This window comes from Phoca vitulina, unplaced genomic scaffold (assembly GCF_004348235.1).
Source record: "Phoca vitulina isolate PV1807 unplaced genomic scaffold, GSC_HSeal_1.0 scaffold12, whole genome shotgun sequence".
Taxonomy (NCBI): domain Eukaryota; kingdom Metazoa; phylum Chordata; class Mammalia; order Carnivora; family Phocidae; genus Phoca; species Phoca vitulina.
The window spans coordinates 23,866,978-23,889,767 of record NW_022589715.1 but is presented as its reverse complement, the minus strand read 5'-3'; the positions used below and the strand labels follow the sequence as shown (position 1 = coordinate 23,889,767).

Here is a 22,790-nt window from a genome sequence, read left to right as displayed (position 1 = left end):
GCTTCCGGTGGCTGCCAGCTGGCCCACTTCTATCTCCGATGACTCGTCTTGCCCCCTATTCCCTAACACTGAGCTTCTTGCAGTTCACCCCTGGACTGAGTGAGGGCCCTGGTGTACTGTCCCTCCCTCTGCCACTCTTACCTATGGAGAGGAGGAGAACCAGCGCAGGTGGCCAGGGACTGATAGCAGCCTCCTTCCCTCACTTCCTCATTGGATGTGTATGGGGTCCTCGAAGGGGGACACCTGGTGCCTGTCACCCATTTGTCTACCTTCTCTTTCTCCTTCCTTCTCTTTACCCTCCCACAAGGCCCAGGGAACTGGGGTGAGGTGGGGCCCCAGACTCTGAGAAGATGTCCTTGTCAGGAAGGAGCCAGGCTCTGAGCTTAGACAAGGTTCCCAACAGCTACCTTGGAGTGGGGCGTGAGAAGTGAATGAACATTTTTCAGCCACTGCCCTGAGAGACACCTGGTAGTGCAGGGAAGCAAGGGCACATGGGGGTTAGGCCTTTTGGGAGTGGCTGAGACTTTGCTGTTTAAGGGGCTAATCAGCAGCAGGGCTGTGGGTGAGATGGCAGGAGCGGCAGCAGCTCTGGGAGGCTGAGGGAGCTCCATTCTGAAAATGACCCCGGGCCTTGAGAAAGGGTCACTCATCACTGTCTTCATCCCCTAGCATTCTGACCCTCCTTCTAACCATGGCCTGAGTGGGAGGAGGGAGGTCTTAGGGGCCAGTGGGTGGGGATGGGGCCAGGGGAAGCCACATTCCTGGAGTGTTAATGATCTCCGGGCTGGGCAGGAGCTGAGCCCCCAAACCAGCTAAAAACAACAAACAGCTCCCAGGAGGGATTTGTGTCTGTCCTGAGAGTCAAGGATTTCCGCCCGGATGGGGGCTGTGGCCAGTGGGGCTCTTCCACAAAGAAATTCCCGAGACCAGAAGTCCCATGACCTAGAAGTATCGCTTTGAGAACAGACTCCACCCCAGCCCTTTCCCTCCCCCCACTCTCCTAAGGAGGCCCAGTGCCAGGTAAGGGGAGGCAGCAGCCCTCCTGACACGCGGGAGACATGAGAGAAGAGTCTGGGTGCGTTCCTCACCTGGTCTCTCCAGTCCTCACACCAGCCCAGCAAGTGATGCTGCTCCTGACATTTTATAGCTAAAGACACCATGGCCCTACTAGAGAAGGTGCTCCTTAAACATCTGAGGGAATTAAGGGGTGCATAAAGGAAGTGACTGGCTGGAAGTCACAGAGTCATGCTGGGGCCGAGCTGGGGCTGGAACCGGGGTCGGCCTGACCCCAACCATGGACCTCACCTCTACTACGTGGTCCCCCTGGCAATGGGAGGCCATCAGCTGCTCCCTGCAGGGGTGGAAGAGGCTTGGAGGTCCGGGAGAAGAGTTCAGGCCTCACTCCCTCAGGAATTCTGGGGGCTGCCTAGAGGAAGAAGAGCCAGCAGAAGGTGGCTGAGGCCTGGCCCTGAGGGACTATGGAGCAGCTAGGAAGGGGCAGAGTTCCTGGGGCTAGTGCCATGCACGCTGCAGACATGGCAACCTTTCCACTTGGCTCAAGCCTCGCCTCCCTATGAAGCCTCTCTGGGCTCCCAGGCAGTCCAGAACTACCCTCCCCCCTGCACTCCCCCTCCCAGTCCCCTGGAGATCAACAGTACGAGAATCTACCCAAATCCCTGTCTGCTCAAGTTCCTTGCAGTGGGGCCCTTAGTAAAGGGAGGGGCCTTCTGCAGAGTTCAGCCCACCCCTCTGTCCCGCTTCCTGCCCTCACATGCTCTTCCATCATTTCCTCTCCCTTTCCCTCTGGGCCTCCTGGTGGCCCTGACTCCTCCCGGAGCCCCGGGTCTGGCCCTTCCTCGGGGGCCTTCCCACAAAACCCTCAGGCAGCCCTGGCTTGTCCTCACTGTACTTCCGTACCCCTCTCGCTCCCACCCACAATCCATAAAGCCAAGCCCCGAGGCTTTAAATCCATCATTTATTGCCCACAGCTCATTAGTATTACATAAATCAGAGACTGAAGGTTAAAAAGACACTGCCAAGTCTCCTCGGTGTGGCTAAGGCCCGTGGGCCGGCGCCTCACTCACACCCGGCCCGGGGCTGGAGGACCACCTTGCCTCTGGTCTTTCTTCTCTCAGGAACCCCCACCCTGCTCCCAGGCCGGGGGCTCAGGACCGAAAACAAGCCAGCTCACAATCAGGAAGGAGAGAGGGGCTGTCAGGCACCTCCCCAGCCGCCGTCTACACATCTTGGGCTTCTGGTCCCCGCACCATCGGATTGTTCTCTGGAGATGGGAGAAGGCTGCCCCGAGGCTGAGGGAATGTCTCAAGTGACCAGGAGAAGGCGGGCCAGTACACCGGGCCTAGAGAACTGGGGGGGCAGGGGTGCCCCGTGTTCTGACACAGCTGGGCCAGCTACCCCCTAACTGTGGGGCCCGGCTCGGCCTCCTCCCCAGGCACGAGCCAGTCTGTCCGCCACGCCTCCCTTCCTCCGGCCTCGGCTGAGCGGGGCATGGATGTTGGCCGGAAGTTTTCCCGCGTGGTGTTTTCCACAGCCCAGCCAGGGCTTATCTAGCAGCACGGCCCACTGGACCCCCACCGTCACCCTGAGCTATGCAGATCCTTTGCCAATCCCCTCCCCAAAGAGGAGTCCCCTTAGCTCACCTGGAATTGCATTTGGGAGCATGACCAGAAATCATCCAGGAGACAAAGTAAGTCGGTCATGAGATGCCAAGGCCGCAGGGCCGGGGCTGGGGTGGGGCTGGGCCAGGGCAGCCAGCACAGAGACGGAGTCGGAGAGACCCCATCTCTTCCAGGCCTCCCGAGGGGGTGGGAGTGGGGCTGGGGCTGTGCAGTTTTGGTCTCAAGGTAAAGTGCACAAGAACAAGACCCATGGAGAGGTGGGGCAGGGTGAGCTAGAAGAGAGCTTTTCAAAAGGGGACCCAGATGTGCCCAGCCTGTCATTGGCACAGTCATATTATGGCAGGATTAGCTCAAAAATACTTGACCCTCTCACACTGTGGCAACCTTTCCTTCCACTGTTTTGTTCTCCCTACTTGCTCTGCTTTCACCCTTTCCTGACTGGTCGGGGGCGGGGGGTGCCGCTCCTGAGGACACTGGGCGGGGGGCCCTCAGGGCAGCAAGCTGCAGGAATAGCAGGGCCTGGCTGGCAAGTGGGGGCAGCAGGGGCTTCTGAGGGGGCGCCTGGTGTCAATGCCTGTGGAAGACCCACGTTACGGCAAGCACCCCTGCACTGAGGACGGTGAGAGCCGCCCGTGGCCGCACCCCTGCTGCCCTGCACTAGCCTTCTCCTGCACCTGTGTCGCCGCCAGCCACGTCTCTCCCCAGGTGGAGTCGCCAGGGCAGGGGAGGCCCTGAGGCTGCAATGTTGAGGGCTCCATTCCAGTTGGGGCCAGGTGAGGGGTCCAATGAGGCCCACGCTTCCTGTTTGTTTGCCCCGTTCCCCCCCACCCCTGCAGAGCCCCTGCCACCTCTCCTCTTCCCGGCCCACACGTGGGAGGAGACAGGAGCCATCAGCACATGGCCCCGGAGGCCAGAGCACGGTGAGAGGTGGCACGAGGGTGTGGGGCCACACGTAGCCACAGCCACCCACGCGATCTCCTCCTTCAGAACTGCAAAGTGTCTGGCAGAGGTCAAGTGTTCCCAGGATGTAGGCTCACACAGAAAGGCAAGGTCCAGGTTCTGAGGCCAACTGCTGGCCGTTCCCAGAGGGGCCTGCCCCTTTCCCAGTCCAGTGTCCACACTGGGGGATGTGCCTGGGATGGCCAGCATCTGAGCAGGACAGGCGAAGACGAGGTCCTGCTGGAAGAGCCGGTGGGAACCCCTTGCTCCAGTCCTCTGGTTCCAGACAGGGAGTAAAGGCTCAGAGAGGGGAGTGGACTTCTCCAAGGTCACACAGCCCCTTTGTACCACAGCCAGGGCCTGCAGTTCCTGGCTCCAGGCTGACTCTCAGAGTCAGGTGCCTGGAAACCTGGCCTTCGCCCTCAGGCAGAAGACCCTCCCACTCAGGAACCAGTGGGATGGGGCAGACAGCCCCAGGGGGGCTGGAGAGGCCCCCCAGATGGCAGTCAGCCGGGCTCCAGCTCCAGCCCCACCCTCAGCCCAGCTTCCAGCCTGGTGACTACAAGGAGGATCTTCCTGTAGAGGTCGAAGTGCAAGCCCACAATTCCAGCCAAACATCATTCCTTCTTGGGGCTTCTTGCCTGGAGCTGGGGTCATTTCAGGGGCCTCGAATGGATCAGCAGGGTTCCATGAAGGGTGACCTCAGCCCCAGGCACTGGGCTTCATGCAGAGGGATTGGTTCTGCGGGTTGTGCGTGGATGAGGGCCAGCCACGCTCAGAGCCAACTGCCCACAAAATCTTTCAGAGGCCGCCAGTGCTCCTGACTCCCTGGGCCCCCTCCTGAGGACCTCAGTCATAGCTGCTGGTTCATCCTGTGAGGTGTAGACTGCCTCCCCGCCCCCCCCGCCCCCACCCCTGCCCAGCTCAGCCCAGCCCGGGGAGCCACTGGGCCTGGCCACCAGAATATCTTGAATCTATCAGGCCCGCTGCCAAACCCACCAGCCCCCAGGCCCACTCCCACGGCTGCCGCCGGCAGCTGCTGCATCTGGGCAGCGGCAACCAAGGCTCAGACTTGATTCTGATAAAAAAGAAAAAGAAAAAAGAAAACCAAAGTATAAAAGGATCCTAATTCTACCCCGTGGGCACTCTACAAATTTTCAGCTTCACACATAATTGTGCTGAGTAGAGTTCTGACAACCCCACGTAAGGCCCAGAAATGCACTTGATTATTTTTTATAGGAAATGTGTCAGAATTCCTCTCCCGTATGTTAACATGTGAATAGATTAGTCTTCCTACCTCTGCGGGGGGCTCAGGACTGGTGGGGTTAGCTTGCCCCTCCCTGCAGGTGCAGCCCCAGAGACTCCGTCCCCTCCCCCAAGTGCCCGGCCTGGATCGTGCTCCAGCCCCAGGCCGGCCGGCCACCACTCACAGCCCCTTGTTGTACACCACTGTCCGGCTACTCGTGGCCCGGGCAATCTCAGGCTCTAACTGGGACGTCTCAATCTGCGGAGAGAGCAAGAACAGAGAAGACAGGTTGGGGGGGCAGGAGGGAAGGGGTGAGCGTGGAAGCTGGGAGTAGCATTAGGAGCACCCTGGTGCCCACAGTTCTCCCTCTCTGCCACCTATGGACACATCCTTCTTTACCGCCCTCCTGCCAAGGGGCTCACAGTATCCCTTCCTGTCTAGGTCTTGTCTCTTCCTCTGGCGGCATGTCTGTGTGGGTGAGCATCCTACACTCTGACCTCCGAGTTATGTCTTCCTCATCTCCAAGGGCCTTGTCCGCTGCACCGCACCACCGCCTGGGCCTGGTCACCACCCAAGGCTGCCTCACCCCCACTCCTGAAATCCCAACTCCACCCTCTTGGCCTCCACAGTCCCCTAGCCTTCCAGTACCCCCCGCACTCTCCCTATCCGTTTTTAGACCACGAAGACCTCAGGCCCCAGACTCCTGACAGCTCAGTCTTCACTCCCTCCCCCTCTAACCCGGACACCAGGGGCCATCACTCCAGCTAATCCCTAGCCCAAAAGTCCTTCCAGCCCCAAATGGCAGAAGCCCAGCTTTGGAGGAACTCCAACAGGCCTCCACCTTCTCTCCACTTGAACTTTGACCACCTATTGGAGACCACTCAACATTCACAGTCCCTGACTTGGGCTGGACGCCCACAGTGACCAGCAAACTTCTCCCTGCCGACCACTTCACCCAATCGGCTCCTTCTCCCATTCTCCACAGACAGCCACCTTAAACCATCTCCGCCCTCCTCAGCCACCCCACCCTCAGCTCCCCACTCATCCTGAGCACAAGAGCCTTCTTTCTACTTCAGAGAAAAAGCCAAAGACAACAGAAGGAACCTCTCAGCGTCCCACCATCAAACCCATAACTACCTGTCCACACTGCTCCATGCCTGCCCTCCTGCCACCCCTCCCCTCAGAAGGCAGCACCTCCTGGGGTCCACCTCCCCCCACACCCACTCTGGGAGCCCACTCCCAGACTGTCCTCCCCGTCTCCCACCTTTGCAGCCCACTGACTCTTGACCATCAGCATTTCAACACTGACAAGAACCTCCCATCTGATAAGACGTCCCGTTAACCCCATGTCACGCTCCAGCTACCGCCTGGTCTCTCCTCCTCAGCAACCACATTTCTTTAAGGCACTGTCTCAACTGGCCTTTTCCACCTCCTCACCTCCCACTGACTTTTCAACCCACAGCAAATCTGGCTTCTCTTCCCACCATACTCCACAAAAATCCTTCTCTCCAAGTTCACTGCCGCCCCCACGCTTTGTGACATCCACTGGACACTTGTCAGGGTCGCTGGGGCTCGGCCTGGCTGGGCCCTCTTCCCTGCACAACCCCCCGGGGGTGAGTCAACCCTCCCGGTGACTCCCAGATCTGAGGGGGCTCCCGCCATGTTTCTGCCCTGAGTCCTGGGCCCTCAGGGACTGCCTACTAGACCTTCTCATGGATATCTCACAGGCACTTGAACTCAACCCTAAAATCTAAATCACAACTGAGGTCACCATCTCCCCCTGCCCCACCCCAGCTCCCCACACCACCACCCAGTGGTGCCCTGGGCCTGCCTTGCCTCCTCTTTGCTTCCTTCCCCTCGAGTCCCAGCCACCCCAATCTGCCCCCACCTCAGACAGCGTGAGCCTTCCCAACCGCAAGTTGGGCCACCCCTCTGTTCCTTATAAAATGGCTCAATGACCCCGCTGCCTTCAGGGACCCAGTCTAGACTCCTGGGTTGTCTGGCCCCTGCCTAGCTCTACCCTGCCCCTTGGACCAGAGACAGCACACATACCTACTTATTTCAGGGCCTCAGATCCACTGGGCTTTCCCCAGCCTGACTCTGCCTGAGCCGGCCCCTCTGTCATCACCTCTCCTCCTCCCCCTCCCCACTCTCCCTGTTCTTCCTGGGGGCTTATCTTCCAGGAGGTCCAGGAGGCAGCTTTAGACATCTTCCCTCCTCCAGCCTGGGTGTGGCCACTTCCCCGGGCCCCCACAGCTCCTGGCACTTCTTAATCCCAGTTGTATCACTTGTTGCTGAGGTTGACTGTCCACTCGTCTCCCCCCTCTCCACTTTAGACGGCAAGCTCCATGAGGCAGCAAACGTGATGTGCGATCGATCGTGTTCATCCCTGCATCCTCAAGGCCTAGGGCCAATACACAGGAGGTATTCAGTAAGTGTTGAATGAATGAATGGGAAGAAGGGAGGCAGAAGGCACTGGGAGGAGAGGGTTCCCCTGGAGGCTCTACGGCAGCCCAGGTGTTGGTTTGCAGCTCCAGGGACTAAGCCAGTGGGGATGCCTGAGCCCCCCACGGGATGGAGCCAGAAAGGGAGGTGCTACCTCAGTGAGGGGGGCCCGGGCCTGATCTCCACCCTAGGTAGAGTCAAGGAAGTGCGGGGCCTTTGTGGCTTAGTTCAGCTGAACCTGCTCCCAGGTACGTGCTCTATGTCAAGGCATGGCAGCCCCGAAAAGCAGGCAGAAGGTGCCATAGACCTTCAAAGAACTCAGTCAGGCCCGGGGCTGGGCACGTCAGAGGTCAGGCAAGAGGGAGCGCAGTGCGGACCGGAGCTGTGGGCGTGGTGGAGTTCCGGGGCAAGGGGGGCCCTTCCCCTGTAGTCCACGGTTCCCTGATACCCAGGCTCTGGCCACTGGAGAGGGCCAAAGAGACAAGAGCTAGGCTCAGGGCCCAGGCCTCTTCCCCACGCCCTCTCCTCCAGCCACCTCTTCCCTCCCCACCCCTGCCGGCCTCCAAGCCCCCTCCGCCCCACCAGTCCCCCTCGTCCCCACGCTGCCGCTGACACAATGCACAGCGCCCACGCTTAAAAATCTAAATGCTTTTGAAAATGTTTAACCTAGTTAGACAAATTAGCAAAAATTTGTGCAAAACAATTTAGGTATTTAAAATATTCAATGTTTTTAAAAAACTGGAAAACTGTTCTTAGCTTTCAGCTGCAAAAACCAACAAAATATAACATCCCAGCAATCTTACCATGAGGTGTAACATAACCCTTCGGGAAAGCTGTTAAACAGCTACTGAGGCATCCTGGGAAATAGCACTTCATTTATTCAAATGCACATATGTCAGGCTTTTGCACCATATGTCATTCCAAGCTATTTACAGTAATAATTAAATCTTAATCAACGTTTAACCTCTGTAAAATGTTTGAAGAATCCTAATCACCCTTCAGACTGCACTAATGAAGGAGAAATATATAAACATAAAAGGAAAATGATGCACAGATATCACACTGGAAAGAACAGTAATTGCAAAATTGTATTTCTTTTAAATATAATCAGTAAATGATGTAAAGTAAGCCAAGGAGTATTTTAAGTTAAGACATCTTGGATGTCAGAGGTGTGAGCAGCTAATTTTGTTCTGCTACCCATAACAGATGTAGCATATTTTATTTTAGTGCCATTATTAGCAACTTCCCATCCCGGCTTTCACCGAAGCACTGAGGCCCGCATTAAAATCGGAGAAGCTGCTCACCACCACGGCGGAGGACCACGGGCCGGGGCCACGGCCCACTTGACCCACTCGACCCGCTCCCTGGAGAGTGCTGGCCCGGGTGCGGACTGAGGTGTCATCCTCCCAGCGGGGCGCTGTCACAGACCCAGCCCCGCCCCGCAGGCTCCCCACAGTGCTGAGGGCAGCAGGTAGGAGGGAGGCAGGGGGGAGATTCGGGCAGAGGAAAGGCTCTGGGGAGGGGAAGGTGGCTGCGGTACTCAGGAGCAGAGGCTTGGGGACAGAGTGGCATTCAAGGCTTTTTCTCTCGTTTCAATGTAATCAGCCCTCAAGTCAGATGTTTATGGCTGCCCACGCCATCCACCAGGGCTGGGCACAGAGATGGACAGGGGATCTCCTCCACGCCCTTGAGAAGCTCAGAGTCTAGGGGAGGAGTCACATATGAAAGCACATGGATCCCAGAGAGACGAGGTGCCATGGAAACTGGGGAGGGGGTGGGGGTTACCATGTATTGATGAAGGAACAGGGAAGAGAGACTTCTCCGAGGAGGTAGGCCAGGAAGAAAATGGAGGATTTTGATTCGAGAGGGCAGGAAAAGCTGGGTGGATGAAGGGAGAAGCATCGGCTGGCCAGCATTGTTTGGCGCATGTGGGGAACGTGGCAGGAAATGGAGGTGGGGCTAGGACAGGCAGGCCCCTGTAGGCCACACGAATGTGTCAGTGGAGGCATGGGGAGCCATGGGAGGATTCTGAGCAGGGGCGGGCCATGATCCAGACTCTGTTTTAGAAATGTTTCTCCCGTGGCAGTGGGCGTGGAGGATGGACTGGAGGGTAAGTGCGGGGGCAGCTGTGGGAATGAGAGGTGCCAGGTCCTGCTCCATGATGCTGCCAGGGGGGCTGGGGGACGGTGGCACTGGGATCCTCTCTGGAGAGAAATCCATAGGAGTTGATGACCAATCCCATGTGGGGGTGAGAGGGAGGTGTCGAGGATGACTGTGCGTTGGATGACTCCTAATTCTAGCTCAGGAGCTGGGGTGGCTGGTGACGCTGTTCTGAGGCAGGGAATGCGGGAGGGGGACAGCTCAGGCTGGGCCATGTTGAGACCCCCGGGTGCAGAGGGCTGGGAGGCAGACAGGGCGTGGGTTCTGGAGCTCTGGGCAGGGGTCTGGGTGGGAGAGGGAGCCCGGGATGTGTAAGCACAGCCGGAGCCCCCGGATGGGGGAGCTTGCCCAGGAGAGCAGATGGAAGGGGAGGGCGCCAGGCCTGGAGAACAGGCACATTTGAGGGGCGGGTGAAGGGAACAAACCCATGATGGTGGCCTTGAGGGACCAGCCCAGGAAGCAGGAGCGGTGACAGAGGGGGCCACAGCATCAGGCAACATGGATAGCAGGCAAACAGTTTTCTGAGTGGTCCCAACGAGGGCTGAAAGGCTTCGGCCTTCGCAACGGGATTTGGTGACCTCCGGAGTCCAGATTTCCTACCCCCAACTCAGCACCGGCCCTAGGCACAGACCCTGGCCTCCAGCCTGGGCCAACAGCTGGCTGTGCATTTAGATCCCTCTAGCCTTGGCTGGGACTTGGGCAATGGCAGCTCTCACGGGTGTCGGGACCATTGGGGGAGGACCCCGGGCCGCTTGAAGATCACCCCTCTGAGGTGTGGGGTGCTGGGTCTCCCCCACAGAAATCACATCCGGGCTCTGCTGATAAATGGATGTGATTCAGCTACTGGGTGAGGGCACCAGAGCACCCTGCTGAAAGCTTCCTCAACCAGGGACGGAGCCAGACGGCTGTGCTGCTGGCCCGGGGCGCCCCTGCTGCTAGGGGGGCTGACGGGTAAGCAGCAGAAGCTGGCTTTATGTGCCATGGAGGCCGCAGAACACACAGCGTGGTGGTCACAGAGGCTCATGGGTGGCTTGTGGAGTGAGGGAGGTGCCGAGGCCCGGTAAGGGGAGTGGGTGCAGCGAGCGGGGATGGGGGGGTACCAGTAGCAGCCCAGTAAAGGCTAGAGGCCCCCGGGTAGTGGGCCGAGGGCAGGGGCTTGGTTCTGACCGCAGACAAGCTCTGAGGGGCCTCCTCCAGGGAGAGAGTGATGAGGAGAGAGGGGGCTGGGCAAGGAGTGGCCACAGGCGCAAGGGGTGACCCGGCCCCGGGCGGGCAGCGGTGGGCAGGTGGGAACCCATAGGTCCCTCCGTTCACCTGGCAGACATCTCCCCAGGCACCTGACAGTCGGTCAGCAGGGGATGGGGAGCCAGAGCCCCAGAGGGTGGGGGCTACTGGGCCCAGTGAGGAAGCTGTGGGCCTGCTGGGGACATGTGTCCCCCCCACCACCATGAGAAAAGCAGTGTCGCCCAGCTAACATTTCCTGCCCCCCCCACATCCGAGCCCCAACCCCGTCCTCCACACTCAGCCAGACACTGCTGCCCCTCACACCAGACGGCCCCCAACTTTTGGTTGCTTCTAAAGTCAGTGGCAGAAAACACGAAGCACCATGTCCAGTAACCACAGCCTCCCCTGAGCACCCCAAGGCCCAGCTGGCCCCAGAGTCCCCTAGAGCGGCCTGATAGGGCCTTCCTTGGTGGTGCGGGAAGGGTTAACCCCGGGCTAGCCGCCTCCGTCTGCCGGCTCATTAGGGTGGGGGGCCAGAGTCAGGAATGCCTGTGGGGCCACCTCTGCCCCCAGCCTGGGAGCACACACACCTGCAGCCAGTGGCCAGTGGATAGTTTACATATTTGAACCTGGAGCTAAGGTGCCGAGACATAAACAGGAAACTGGATCCCTGGCCTGTGCCCCAATCTCAGGGGCTTTTACCTACTACAAAGAACTTCCTCCTCCTCGCCTTTCTTCTGGTGGCTTTTCTGCCTCCTTTTCAAAGGCATAGGGCAGGGGGGCGGGCTGTTCAGTGTGACCCTGTGACATGGCTCAAAGCGGCCTCCTGCTCCTGGCCAGGGTTCTGCGCTTCTGAGCATCTGCAGGTGGTGGTGACATTGACATGGGGTCCAAGGCCCAGGCCGGCACCTGACAGACCCTATGTGCCTGAGACCCCTTTCAGGCCTGGAACCTGCTGGGCAGCACTCCCCACCCTCTCTCTCTGGGGCTGAGCCGGCCTCAGGTCCTGCTTAGACACATAAGTCCAGGCCCCATCTTTGGTGAAGCTGTCCCAAGTATCCTGGAGGGCAGGGGTGTTAGGACAGGGCTGGGGAGCAGCTAAGGCCTGAGCCCGGTCCCCCTGGGTCAGGCTTCTGATGCCAGCTCTGGGCTCCCACTGCCTTCCCAATGAATGTCAGATTCCTTGGCTGGACCCCTAAGGCCTTCTGGGACCTTCTCCAGGTTCCTCACCTACTGGCTGCTCTCCATTTCCAGTACTTTGTATGTTTAGCCTTTGAGGCCTGAGTCCAGCAATAGCCTAATCTCTAAGGCTGCCTCCTCCAGGAAGTCCCCCCTGACCTTCTCAGACCAAATCCACTGCTGCCGCCTCTGGTGCCCCGGCACTGATTTCCATCTCCTTCACATCCCAAGTCCCAGGCAATTCGTTCACTAACCGTCTGTGAATACAGCAGTCCCCCACCTCACCCCAGTTCAAGCCAGTAGGTCCTTGATAAAAGTCTAATCAAATTGAACCGAAGCTCCCCAAGTGCAGGAATCCTGTCTTACGCTCTTCCATCTCCCCTGTGCAATGTGCACCCAGGGAAGGCTCAGACCCCCTCCCCATTTTGGAGCTTTGTACTGCTCCTGGGTGCCCCCTGGTGGACCAATCTCAGAATCATTCTCTGTCCTCCCATCTTTTGGGCTTCGAGGCCTCAGTTTCCCTGTATGTGCGGTGGGAAGATTTTCTACTTTTGGGGACTGAGATGAGGATAATATCAAGAAACTGGTGAGAGAGCCCTGTGGAAGCTTGGAAAACCTGTGTGATGCTGCATAAGGAAGGCCGGACTCCCGCGGCTATCTTAGGGCCCAGGTCCGGTCTTGCTCACCGGCATCCCCTCATGGTTCACAAGGCTGAGCCCTTGCTTGTGGGCCAGGCATGTCCTATGCTGCTTTGCACATATTGATGCTTTTAATCCTCTCAGCAGGAGCTTTGTAAAACCAAGCCTCCTCCCTCCCTGTCCTGAATTCAGCGAGGCTTTCAAGAAGGTCCTGGAAAGAACCAGGAGGGATAGGCTGAGAGGTGGCCCCGCTGAGGCCTGTCACAAGGGTATGTGTGTGCATGCTCGTGTGTGGGCCTGTGTGCACGCGCAGGTTTGGGCCGGGGGTGTGGGGAACAGGCAACATGACAGGTGGCGTTGGCGTTCCTGGGCTCTGAGTGGCTCTGCCATTCCCATCCATCCCTCCTGGGGGTCCTGTGGGCAAACTCCAAGAAAGCAGCGGGCGGGGAGGCGGCAGATTTCTGACGGCAAAAATAGCCCGCTTTGGAGTTCAGTAGAGACTGATTAAACCAGTAAATGAGAAAAACCCCAAACAAACATCTCCAAGCAAAGTGGGAGATGGATTTGAGATTAGAGGGGAAGAGGCCCCTGCTCTGGGAGAAGGTGAACATCTGTGGACTCAGGAGGGACACAATGCCCTCTAGACTTTGCCTCTGGCCTCACATCAGGACTGGAAGAGCAGGAGAAGCAGGAACCAACAAATACAACCAACATGCTCTGGACTAGGTGTTGATAAGAGTGCTAATTCTCAGCCTTAGGGACACCTATGCACTGAGGGAGGGAGAAAGGACTATTGACCTGAGGAGGTAGATGGGACATAGGAAACACACGTCCCCAGGGTCTACATGTGCGAGGTGAGACAGATCCTAGTGGGGCTCATCAGAGAGGACTTCCTGGAGGAGGAGTCATTTCTAGAACAGCTTGAATGTAGAACTGAGCCCATTCCCAACTCTTCCCCATTCTTGGTTGGGAGTTCAAATGCCTTCTCAGAAAGAGAGCCTCTCACAGCTTCCAGCCAAGCTGGTTCATCAAAGCTACCATTTTCCTCAGAGCTGGTGATGGGGAGTGAGATGGAAGAGGTTCTGGTGCCCACTGGGGTTACCCATACTCTTTTCCCATATAGGGAGGACATGCCTCTTTGTTTCTTAACTCTTAGAGCTGGAAGGGGGACCAAGGATGGGTAGGGGGTAGGGACTGAGAAGGGGGTGGCTGAACTTGACCCTCAGGTACCTCATCTACAGCATGGATGTGGCCTCTAAGAGCCACCCTCTGGGGCCAGGGTGAAATGCGGCTTGTGGGTAGGTGTGAGGATGTGATGAGGGCCTTGGTATTCTTCCGATCATGCCTTCTAGTGCCCTGGACCCTGTAAGGCTGAGGTGAGGAGATGCTAGGCTGGGGTGCGGGGTGGGGTTGGCAGGGTTGACATGGGAGGCTCTGAGCAGGAAGCCCTGGGGGCCTCTGATGATGTCTTTTCTTCCAGTCAAGGTATTTGGCAGAAGCTGGAGGGGCAGAGGGAGGGTGAGGGAGGGGGTCCCCTGCTGAGTTGTCAGGGAAGGCCAACAAACCAACAACTGCAGGGCAGACCAACAGAGCCAACAGGCCCGACAGGAGACAGCCCTAGCTCCCAGTGAACCTGACTCCTTGCCTCCCACTTGGCACCTGCAAAGCCCATGCAGGGAGGAGGGCCACACACACTTAGACAGCCCCTAGCCCTGCAGAAGCAGCCCGGAGCTCCCTCTCCTCCACCTGCAGCCAGCCAGAGCACAGAGCCCCTCTTTCCTGTGCCCCCATTCCAGTTCCTATTGCTGCTGAGAGGCCAGAAGAGCTGAGGGAGGGTCCAGGGGCTACCAGGCATGTCCCCAGGACGGTGAGGCTCTGCCCATTAACGGTTTGGCAGCATTCTCAAGTCATGCCAGACCCCGGGAGGTGGCTCTCAGAGGGCATACCCATGCTGCAGACAAGACACCTGAAGGTCAGCATCTGACTTAAGATCACACAGCCTGCTGTCAGCCCTTCCAACTCTAGAACTCGGCCCTGGTCTTGTGGTTTCACTTCTAGAATCCTAACGGGCAGAGCCAGGAAGAAACATAGTTCTACCACCCTAAGGCGGGGGAAACTGAGGTCGCTGAGGTTAAGACCCAGGTCATATGGATAGCTGAGGCTGAGGGACGCCAGCCAGAGGGGAGGAGGGTGGGCCTGGGGGATGAGGGGTGACCCCAGCCCCAATCCCACCTACGGGCAGGGCAGAGCCCTCAGTGGCCCCCTCTCTCTCTCCTCATCCACGCCTCCCTCATCCACAGAAAAGCCCCACCTTCTCCTGTGGACACATTTCAACCTCACCAAATCAGCTAATTATTGACAGTTGGTGAAGAGGAGATTTCACTTTTTCCTCCTGTTAAACTGCTCCTAATTAGTTCCCTGTTACCACGGCTGGCTCGCCCGCCCGCCCGCCGCCGCCCGTTCACGCAGTAATCCCGCTGCACAGTGCCTCATTAACCTTTCGCTCCTCTCCTGCCGCCTGCCAACAAGATGAAGACAAAAACAGATTGTCAAACAATGGCTCCGGCTTGTATGTGCAGCCCTGTTCCCCAGCCCCTGAGCTCCCGGGGGGATAGTGGGGAAAAGAGAGGGGGAGCCCGAGAGGAATCGAGGAAGGGAGAAAGAGGCACAAAGACAGACAGAAGCAGGCAGGGACACGGGGAGAGGACTTGGCCAAGGTACTGCTTCTTGCTCCAAGGAGACATGAGGTTCATTAAACGGGATTGGAAGCGCTCCCAGGTGGGGAACGCTGCTGTCAGAGTTGGAGGGACATTCGCCATCCCCTGGTCCAGCCTCCCGTGGCAGCCAAGCCTGGGAGCATGAAGACTGGACCCTGGACATCTCCCTCTAGGGACCTGGAGCGCTGTGTGTGTGTGTGTGTGTGTGTGTGTGTGTATACATGTGTATCTGGGGGAGGACAGAGATGACCACATTTGCTGGAACCCAGGGCCCCAATCTCCAGAGAGGGCATGGCCAGAAAGGCCACTACAAATCAGGCCCCACATGCCACGGAGGCCTCCACAATCCATGACTCACCCCTGGGCAAACCCCGGCACAGCCCTCCACTTTATTTTCACGTTACTACACCGGCACCTGACATTTCTTGTTCACTGGGTTTCTGTCTACCCCCTCAGCATGGAGGCTCTCTGAGACCAGGGGCTATGACATGGTCCTCCCAGGTACAAGAAGGGGAAAGCAACCCAGCATCTCTGGAGTGGGGAACAGAATCTAGGTGTGGATGAGTGACTGAGCCAGCCTTGGCCAATGCCCCAAAGCCTTAACCTGCAGGTCACAGGGTCTGCTAGGGCATACCCAATGTTCCCTGCATGGTGACGGGCCTGGGGTCTGGAAGAAGACCAGCCCATACGCCCCTGTTCTCACACCCAACATCCTAAGGAGCTTCCCTGCCCCACCTGCTGGCCCACTAGACAATATCTCCCCTGCCCCCAGCTCTGGGTTATAGATTAAAGGCACAGACACTTATTCCAGAAGGTCCCTGTGAACAATGATCTCCCTGAAGGGTAGGAGGGCTGGCTGAAGGTGCTGGAATGTTCCTACGGATACATTAGCAGGGAGCCATCTGGGGCTCAGACCCAGGCCTTCTCATTTTATAGTGAGGTGGAGGTGGGCTGGGGAGAGGTATAAAATCCTTCTATGAGTATAGAGCCGACTCCATCATTACCAACTTTGGACCTTGGGCAAAACACGCCTCATTTGTTTCCTCATTTGTAAATAGGGAATAATATTGGTGCCTATTTCATAGGACGGTCATGTTCTGGACCCCCATTTCCCTTCCCCAACCAAGTGGGCTGCTCTACTTACTGGACCAGGGCCAGGCCTTTCTGTCCTGAGCTATGTGCATCCCTTCCTGTGCATTCCTCTCCATACTGCCCCTCTCCAGGCTCCCATCCCCATTTCATGGTACACCCAGGGAGTGAAACTTTCTTTGCTGTTCTCTAGTGGTTTCCCATCCATGAGCTTACTTCTCTGAACACAGAGAAACTTGACTACCGTACGTCTCCTAGACTGCTTTGCCTACTACACCCACCCCCGGCTGCTAATCGCAACTCCTGGTCCCCCTTACAGTAGCTCACTCTGTAGAGAGCCCCTCCTCCTTGAAAGGCCCTTGTCCTCAGGGTCCATGAAGGCACTCCATCAGCGCCCTCCCCCTGCCCCTGTCTGCTCCTGTCTTTTCCTGATGCCTTTCCTTCCTCCCACAATGACCTCATCCCTTCCTTGGCTTCAGTTCCCCCCAGGCACCAAAGGTTCCACATCTCCAGCCAAAACCTCTCCCCCGAGTCTGAGATGCAGACATCTAACGGTTTAGGTAACATCCCTTAAGAGTCACTGATACCTTGGACGTGAAGGGCTTGGGGAGGACTTAATACAACAAGGCACGCACAGTCACCAGCACGCTGGCTGGCCCAGGAGATGCTTAGCAAGTGGTCGCTAGTATTATTATTTGCAATTTTCATTTTAAAATTAGCACCATTTTAATAGGCAGAAATACGAATTTGAAAAGAGCAAACAAAACTCTCTCCCAGGGATTGAAGGGAGAATTGAAGTTCTTTCCTCAACCTCTGGGGTTAGTGGATTGGAAACTCCACACTGATCACTGCAGGCCAGCCATTCTAGAAACAAGTTCCTAAACTCTATCTCCAAGTCCCCTAATTAATTAATTAGTGTTCCAGCTATTACTCCTGTTGACAACCTTGGTGGCTCTTGGCAAGGATGGGTCAGCCCAAGCAAGTCCAGACGTATTGTGGCAAATCCCACTGGCTTCTGGGATGTACGACACGATCCCCATAAGGCAGAAGCAGTACCTCGTTAGAGAGAATTAATTGGGAGGATGAACGGGGGAATGAGGTCCTCTCAGCCAACTGGCTGATGGCCCTGGTGCCATAGGTCACAGATAGGCCTCAAAACAGCCCATATGGCCCAGGCGGCCTGCATCCTGGTGGAGCTGACGCAGGTGAGGAGGGGGCACTGAAGGCCACATCCTTACCCTCCTTTCTCAGAGAACACCCTTCTCATGCAGTGATGACATTCTTCCCAGCCTAGAAAAAAGCCTTGGGTTTCAATGAGAGGGACTTTGGTTAGACACTCGGAAGAACTAATTTCCGTGCCTATCTGAGGCAGGCATGAGGGAAGAGAGGAGCCTGGACCTTGACAGGGAGCCTCGGTGAGACCAGGCCTGCTCACGGAGACCACCTCCTGCACTACAGCCAGAGGCTCGGGTGGGTGGACTGTGGTCAGCTCTCCACTGTTCGCCCCAGAGCGACACCTGCCGAAGGCCCACAGCACTCCAAGACCCTTCCCCCTCACCCCTCACAGGAGCCCCCACCCCCCTCCTCTCTCCACTAGCCCAGGGCAGGCAAAGCGGTTGAGGGAGGAGAGAAAATCCTGTAGAACAAACAGATGTAGCATTTCCCGGGAGCTCTGGCCTGGGAGTGGGCCTCTGGGGTTTCCTCTCATATCGGCATCTGGCTTCTGTGACTTCGGGCTGGTGCCTGGGCTGCTCTGGGCCTCCGTTTCCCCAGCAGAGCCTGGAGGATGGTAAACTGGATGACCCTGAGCGATCCTTCCAACACGTCAGTCCCCGATTCTGTACCGTGAGGCTTCTCCACCCTGGGTCCCTCCGCATGCAGACAGGTAGAGCTTCTGAACACGGTGGTGCCGCCAGGCGCCTCTGACCCTCGCCTAGAGCTGCACGCTTAGCCTGACTGTACGGAGAGATGCTGCCGCTTTGGGGAGTGCTGGGCGCAGCCCTTCCAAGACAGGGATGCCAAGACCACCAGGAAGTGCCCTCCCTCCCATCTTCACAACTTCCAGGCAATCTGGAGCCCTTGGCTCCATTCAGAGTCCCCAGACATCAGGTAGCAGCTCTTCAGCTTTCGTGGGGGGAGAGGTACCCCTGGCTTCCCGGGAAGGCTGGGCGCTGTGGGCAGGAGGGATCTCCCAGCACATATCACACACCAGGTTCCCCACCCCAGTGTGCCTTGGCCCCCCAAGACAGCAGCCCCTCCCGACCCCCGTTTTCTGCTAAATCTCGGGCTCCATGGAGGGAAGTGACTCCAGTCCCCACCTTCCCAGGATCTCGGGGCCTGGAGGCTGGCTCACCACCTCCTACTTAGGATCCTGCGTCTTCAGTCCCCACAGTCCAGGCCCCTCATTTTCACATTTCCGACTTCCCTCCAGGAACCTGCCCCCCATCAAACCTTGCTATCCCCACTCAGCTTACTCGCCCATCTTCATCTCCACCCAGCTAAGATTCTGGGGCCCACCGCTCCTCCCGATGGCTTACTCCCCAAATGTCCCATCCGGCCGGATGAAACCTGCTGGGTGAACCCTATGACTCTTGCAGCCCCCAGAACCTCTAGAGAGCCAGGCCCTGGCCACACCCACAGAGCTGTGTCCTCCCTCAGCCACCCCCTCCGCAGACCCCCTTCCACTGCCCACCAGGCTCCTCTGACTTCCTTGGTCAGCTGTCTCTCCCATTCTCCCGTCTGAATGGCTCCACGGTCCTCAAACCTCTCACCTCCCCCTCCTGCACCCTCCTCCTTCTTCTCTGCTTGGTCATAAGCTCACAGAAGCCATCAGAACAGCTTCCTTAACCTCCCCACCCCCAAACACCATCCCCAACTGCATCTGCCTCCCTGCTGCTGAAGTGGGGAAGCAGGCTCTCTGCAGCCAAGGCAAATCCCTAGAATCCCGGGTCTGTGTTCTGCCTCGCCCCCATTTCCCGGACTTTGCTCTCCCCGTCTTCCTCCTCCCCATGTCCTCTCCTTCTCCCCTGGTGCCTTCCCTTTTGCATTTTCACAAGCTCCAGTCTCTCTCATTTAAAAAAAGCAAAAATAAGCAAATAAAAGCCTCTCTTGATTCCACCTCTCATTCCAGAAGGTCTATTTCTCTGTTTTCTCTTGGGGCGCCCAGCCTCTGGCCAGAGTGGTCAGTCCTGCCTCCCCATTTCCTCACCCCTCAGCTGGGTCCACCCCTGGGGAGAGGGTTTGCCTTTATTGCCGGGGACCCCAATGGACACTCTTCAGCTTCGTGGAGTTCAGCCTATCAGGAGCGTCTGCCCTGTGCATGGCCCCCCTCCTCCTGGCCCCACTTTGCTCTGTCCTCGCCACCCTGGCCTCTGGTCCGCGGACACCACCCCGCCCCAGGGCCTCTTTTCTCCACACGCTCCCTGGCTTCCATGACCGTTTTTGGCCTTACTTCCATCCCTCTAGCCCAGGCCTCTCTCCTGGATTCCAGCCCCAGAGCCGACTTCCCACAGGACGGCCCCATGTGCACATTCCATAGGCTCCTTGGACCCTGCGTGTCCGTCCAACTCGACACGCCATCCGCCCTCAAACCACCCCTCCTCGCGTCTCCATCTTGCTCAGTAGTGCCTACATCTGCCTGGTTGCTCAAAAGCAGCAAGCTGGGTGCACAGCCTGCCGGCTCCCTCCCCCACCTGCAGTTCCTCATAATCCTAACTCTCCCTTCAAGGACCCACTTCTCGATGCCCACTGCCAGGAGCCTGGTCCAAGCTGCCACCATCTCTTGCTGGACACCCGCCACCACCTCCTGGTGGCTCCTTCTCCTCCAGAGCTCCAGACAGGCTCACAGTCAGGAATCTGCAGTCCTCCATTGCCTAGCCCTTCGGAGGACACCTACCCTCTCTTCCTTGCCCTCCCAGTCCCCAGCTCCACCTGCCCTGGCCTACCTCACTCTGTTCATTCTCTGCTTGTGATGCGGATTTTCCTTGGCTCTATGCTGTGTGATTCCTCTCCTGAGAACCTTTACCCCAGGTGACCCCAGCCCAACATGTCCCCTCTGGCCAAGTCCAGCTCATCCTCCAGGCCCCATGAAATGCCACTTCCCTCTAGGCTGGGTCTGGGGCCCTCTACTGTCTCCTCCTACATCCAGCTGGACTCCTCCCCTCCTTGTCCTCGCCCTTCATTTGCTAGTCCCTGTTTAATTGTCATGTTCACTGCTCGGCCCTCAGCTTGGGAGAGGTCAGAGCCTGGACCTGTCTCATTCATGGTTCTAACCCCAATGCCTAGCTCCGGGCTAAGGAGCTGGCCCTGAATAAGTGTTTGTTAATAAACGGCCAAACCACACCCCTCCCTGCCCTGCCCCCACACGGACCCTCCCCACACTGACCTCTGACATCTGCGGGAAGAGGCTGATGGCCAGTGGCAGGGCCAGGCCGAAGGCTGCCAGGCACACGAGGCTTTGCACGGGGAGGAGGAGCCGGGGGCGTGCCTGCAAGAGAGCCGTCCTGTAGGAGGGAGAGAGGAGGGAGCTCCATGAGACCAGAAGACAGGCTGAGCTGGCTGCCAGCCACCATGCGGGGTCCCACCCAGAGTCCCAGGACCCGGGCAGCGTGGTCCTGGGCCGCTGCCAGCCCACAGCGAAATAGTTGTGGTGGCATTCTGTCTTTGGGGCCTTCCCCAGTTGGCGCCCTTTCCCCCAGGCCCTGCCCTGAAGGACAGCTGCTTGAATCCTCAATCACACATCACAAGTGAGTACTTGGGGGGCACCCATCCCACCCTGTGTCCAGCCTTGTGCAAAGAAGGCCACATGTGGGGGAGACACGAAAGGTGGCTTTCGGCCCCCGCCCCTGGGGAGACACACAGCAGAGAAGGATGGTCCTCAAAGGCAGCACATAAGAAAATACTGAACAAACCAGAGTAGAAGCCAGGTCCAGGGGAGGAGACAAACAGCACCCACATGCACGCACGCACACACGCATACACGCAGCCGAGTATGGGAACAGAACACACCCCAGTGACCACCTGGTCTGCTTTAATCCAAGAGCCACAGAGAAGGGCAGGGACTTGCCCCAGGCCACAGCCACGTCTGCAGGAGGCAGGCCGGACGGCTGCCTGCAAGTGCTACCGCCCAGCGCCGCTCCCAGCTCCTGTCTTCAGAACCCTGTGCCAGTGCTGACACCCACCCCCCTTGACAGGATTCCTGGGTGGGAGAAGTACACGAAGAGCCTCCCTCCAGGCCCTGGGCCCCTCAGCTCCATGATAAAGCAGCTCTCCAGACAGAGTGGGGCCGTGCCCACTGGCAAAGATACCTTCACTGTGTTGCCCAGCAGAGCTTTACGTTTTGTATACTCCAGGAGAGCCCCGTGGCGGAGACCACCAAGCATTCTACCTGCGGAGGCCTGGGGTAGCTGTGCCAGCAGGATGGGCGACTGGACGATTTGCCAGAGGATGTTGGGTGGGCACCAAATCTGACCTCAGTAACTGTGTCGGCCCCCTCATGACTGGGACTGGCTCCTGGGATGAAGCGGATATCATCAGGCTCTGGCCCCTCCTACTGGAACAGGGCTGGCTGCTGCGGCCGGCAGGTGCCCCCTCTTGGGGGCAGGGCGTCAGTGTGGGCGGCAGGCAAACCCCATCCCACCTTCACCTCCCGGGGCAAGAATCCCAACAGCACCTGGCCCTGCGCAGACAGCAAAATTGGGAGCCACAGTTCTCAAATTTTGGCGTCTAGGCATCTGCTTCCCAAGGCAGACCCCCAAGGGCCCCTTACCCCAGTGAGATCCCCATTCGGTTGGTACTATGACTGGGACTCTGCATTTCAAACAAGCCTCCATGAGTCTAAAACAGGTGATCCCCAGACCACACTTCTGAGAAACCCTGGCCCAGGAGGTTCCTGCTAGGGTACCAATAAAGCTCCAATTACTTATAAATTCTATGCAAATAAAAGGCCTGGACACAGTAAGTGCTCAGTAATTGTGGGTTATTGTTGCTGTTTTTGCTCTTGTTAGTGCAAGAAGGAGGGAGGATCCCAGTGACGCTGTCCTCTAGTCCTTCCCAGTGGCCCAGACCCCAAGACCTGACCGGCTGTTGAATTAAGCCTGGAGAGGGCAGTGTCACAGGATTAAGAGCAGCAGGGCAAAGGTGCCTAGATCAAGTTCGAACCCATCTGACCTTCCCCTCAGCCTAGTCCAGTGCCCCCATCCTCTTTCCCTCCTCCAGGTGAGCCACACACACACACACACACACACACCCCCCACTGACCCAGCCCCGGGGCCTCCTGGCTTCCCTGGGAGTCACAGATGGTTGAAATGGGCTCTGAGACCTTTTCACCTGAGATCAACTTCTCGGGCAGGACAAGGAGGTGGGGTACCCAGGCTCACTCTCCAGACCTTCATAGGAGCCCCCCTGCCCTGAAAAGGCTGTGGAGGGCGGGGCTACCCTCCTGGCCAGTTGTGGCAGTGACTGGGCCCTCAGTCCCTGGTGGGGAATCAGAGCAGGGGGGATGGGATAGGAGGGT

At 57.9% G+C, this 22,790-nt stretch overlaps 1 protein-coding gene across 7 annotated transcripts in view; it reads right to left on the bottom strand.

The window, feature by feature from the left end:
- Positions 1–1,961: 1,961 nt before the first annotated feature.
- The window catches only part of SFXN5 (sideroflexin 5), a 113,195-nt gene continuing 92,366 nt past the window's right edge, over positions 1,962–22,790 (bottom strand). For all 7 annotated transcript variants that reach the window (XM_032410709.1, XM_032410704.1, XM_032410703.1 and 4 more), the window contains 2 exons: positions 20,661–20,778; positions 1,962–5,082 (listed from right to left, as the gene is read on the bottom strand). In XM_032410709.1, the coding sequence (XP_032266600.1) occupies positions 5,064–5,082; positions 20,661–20,778 (137 nt within the window). In that variant the 3' untranslated portion in view covers positions 1,962–5,063. The remainder of the gene's footprint in view (positions 5,083–20,660; positions 20,779–22,790) is intronic.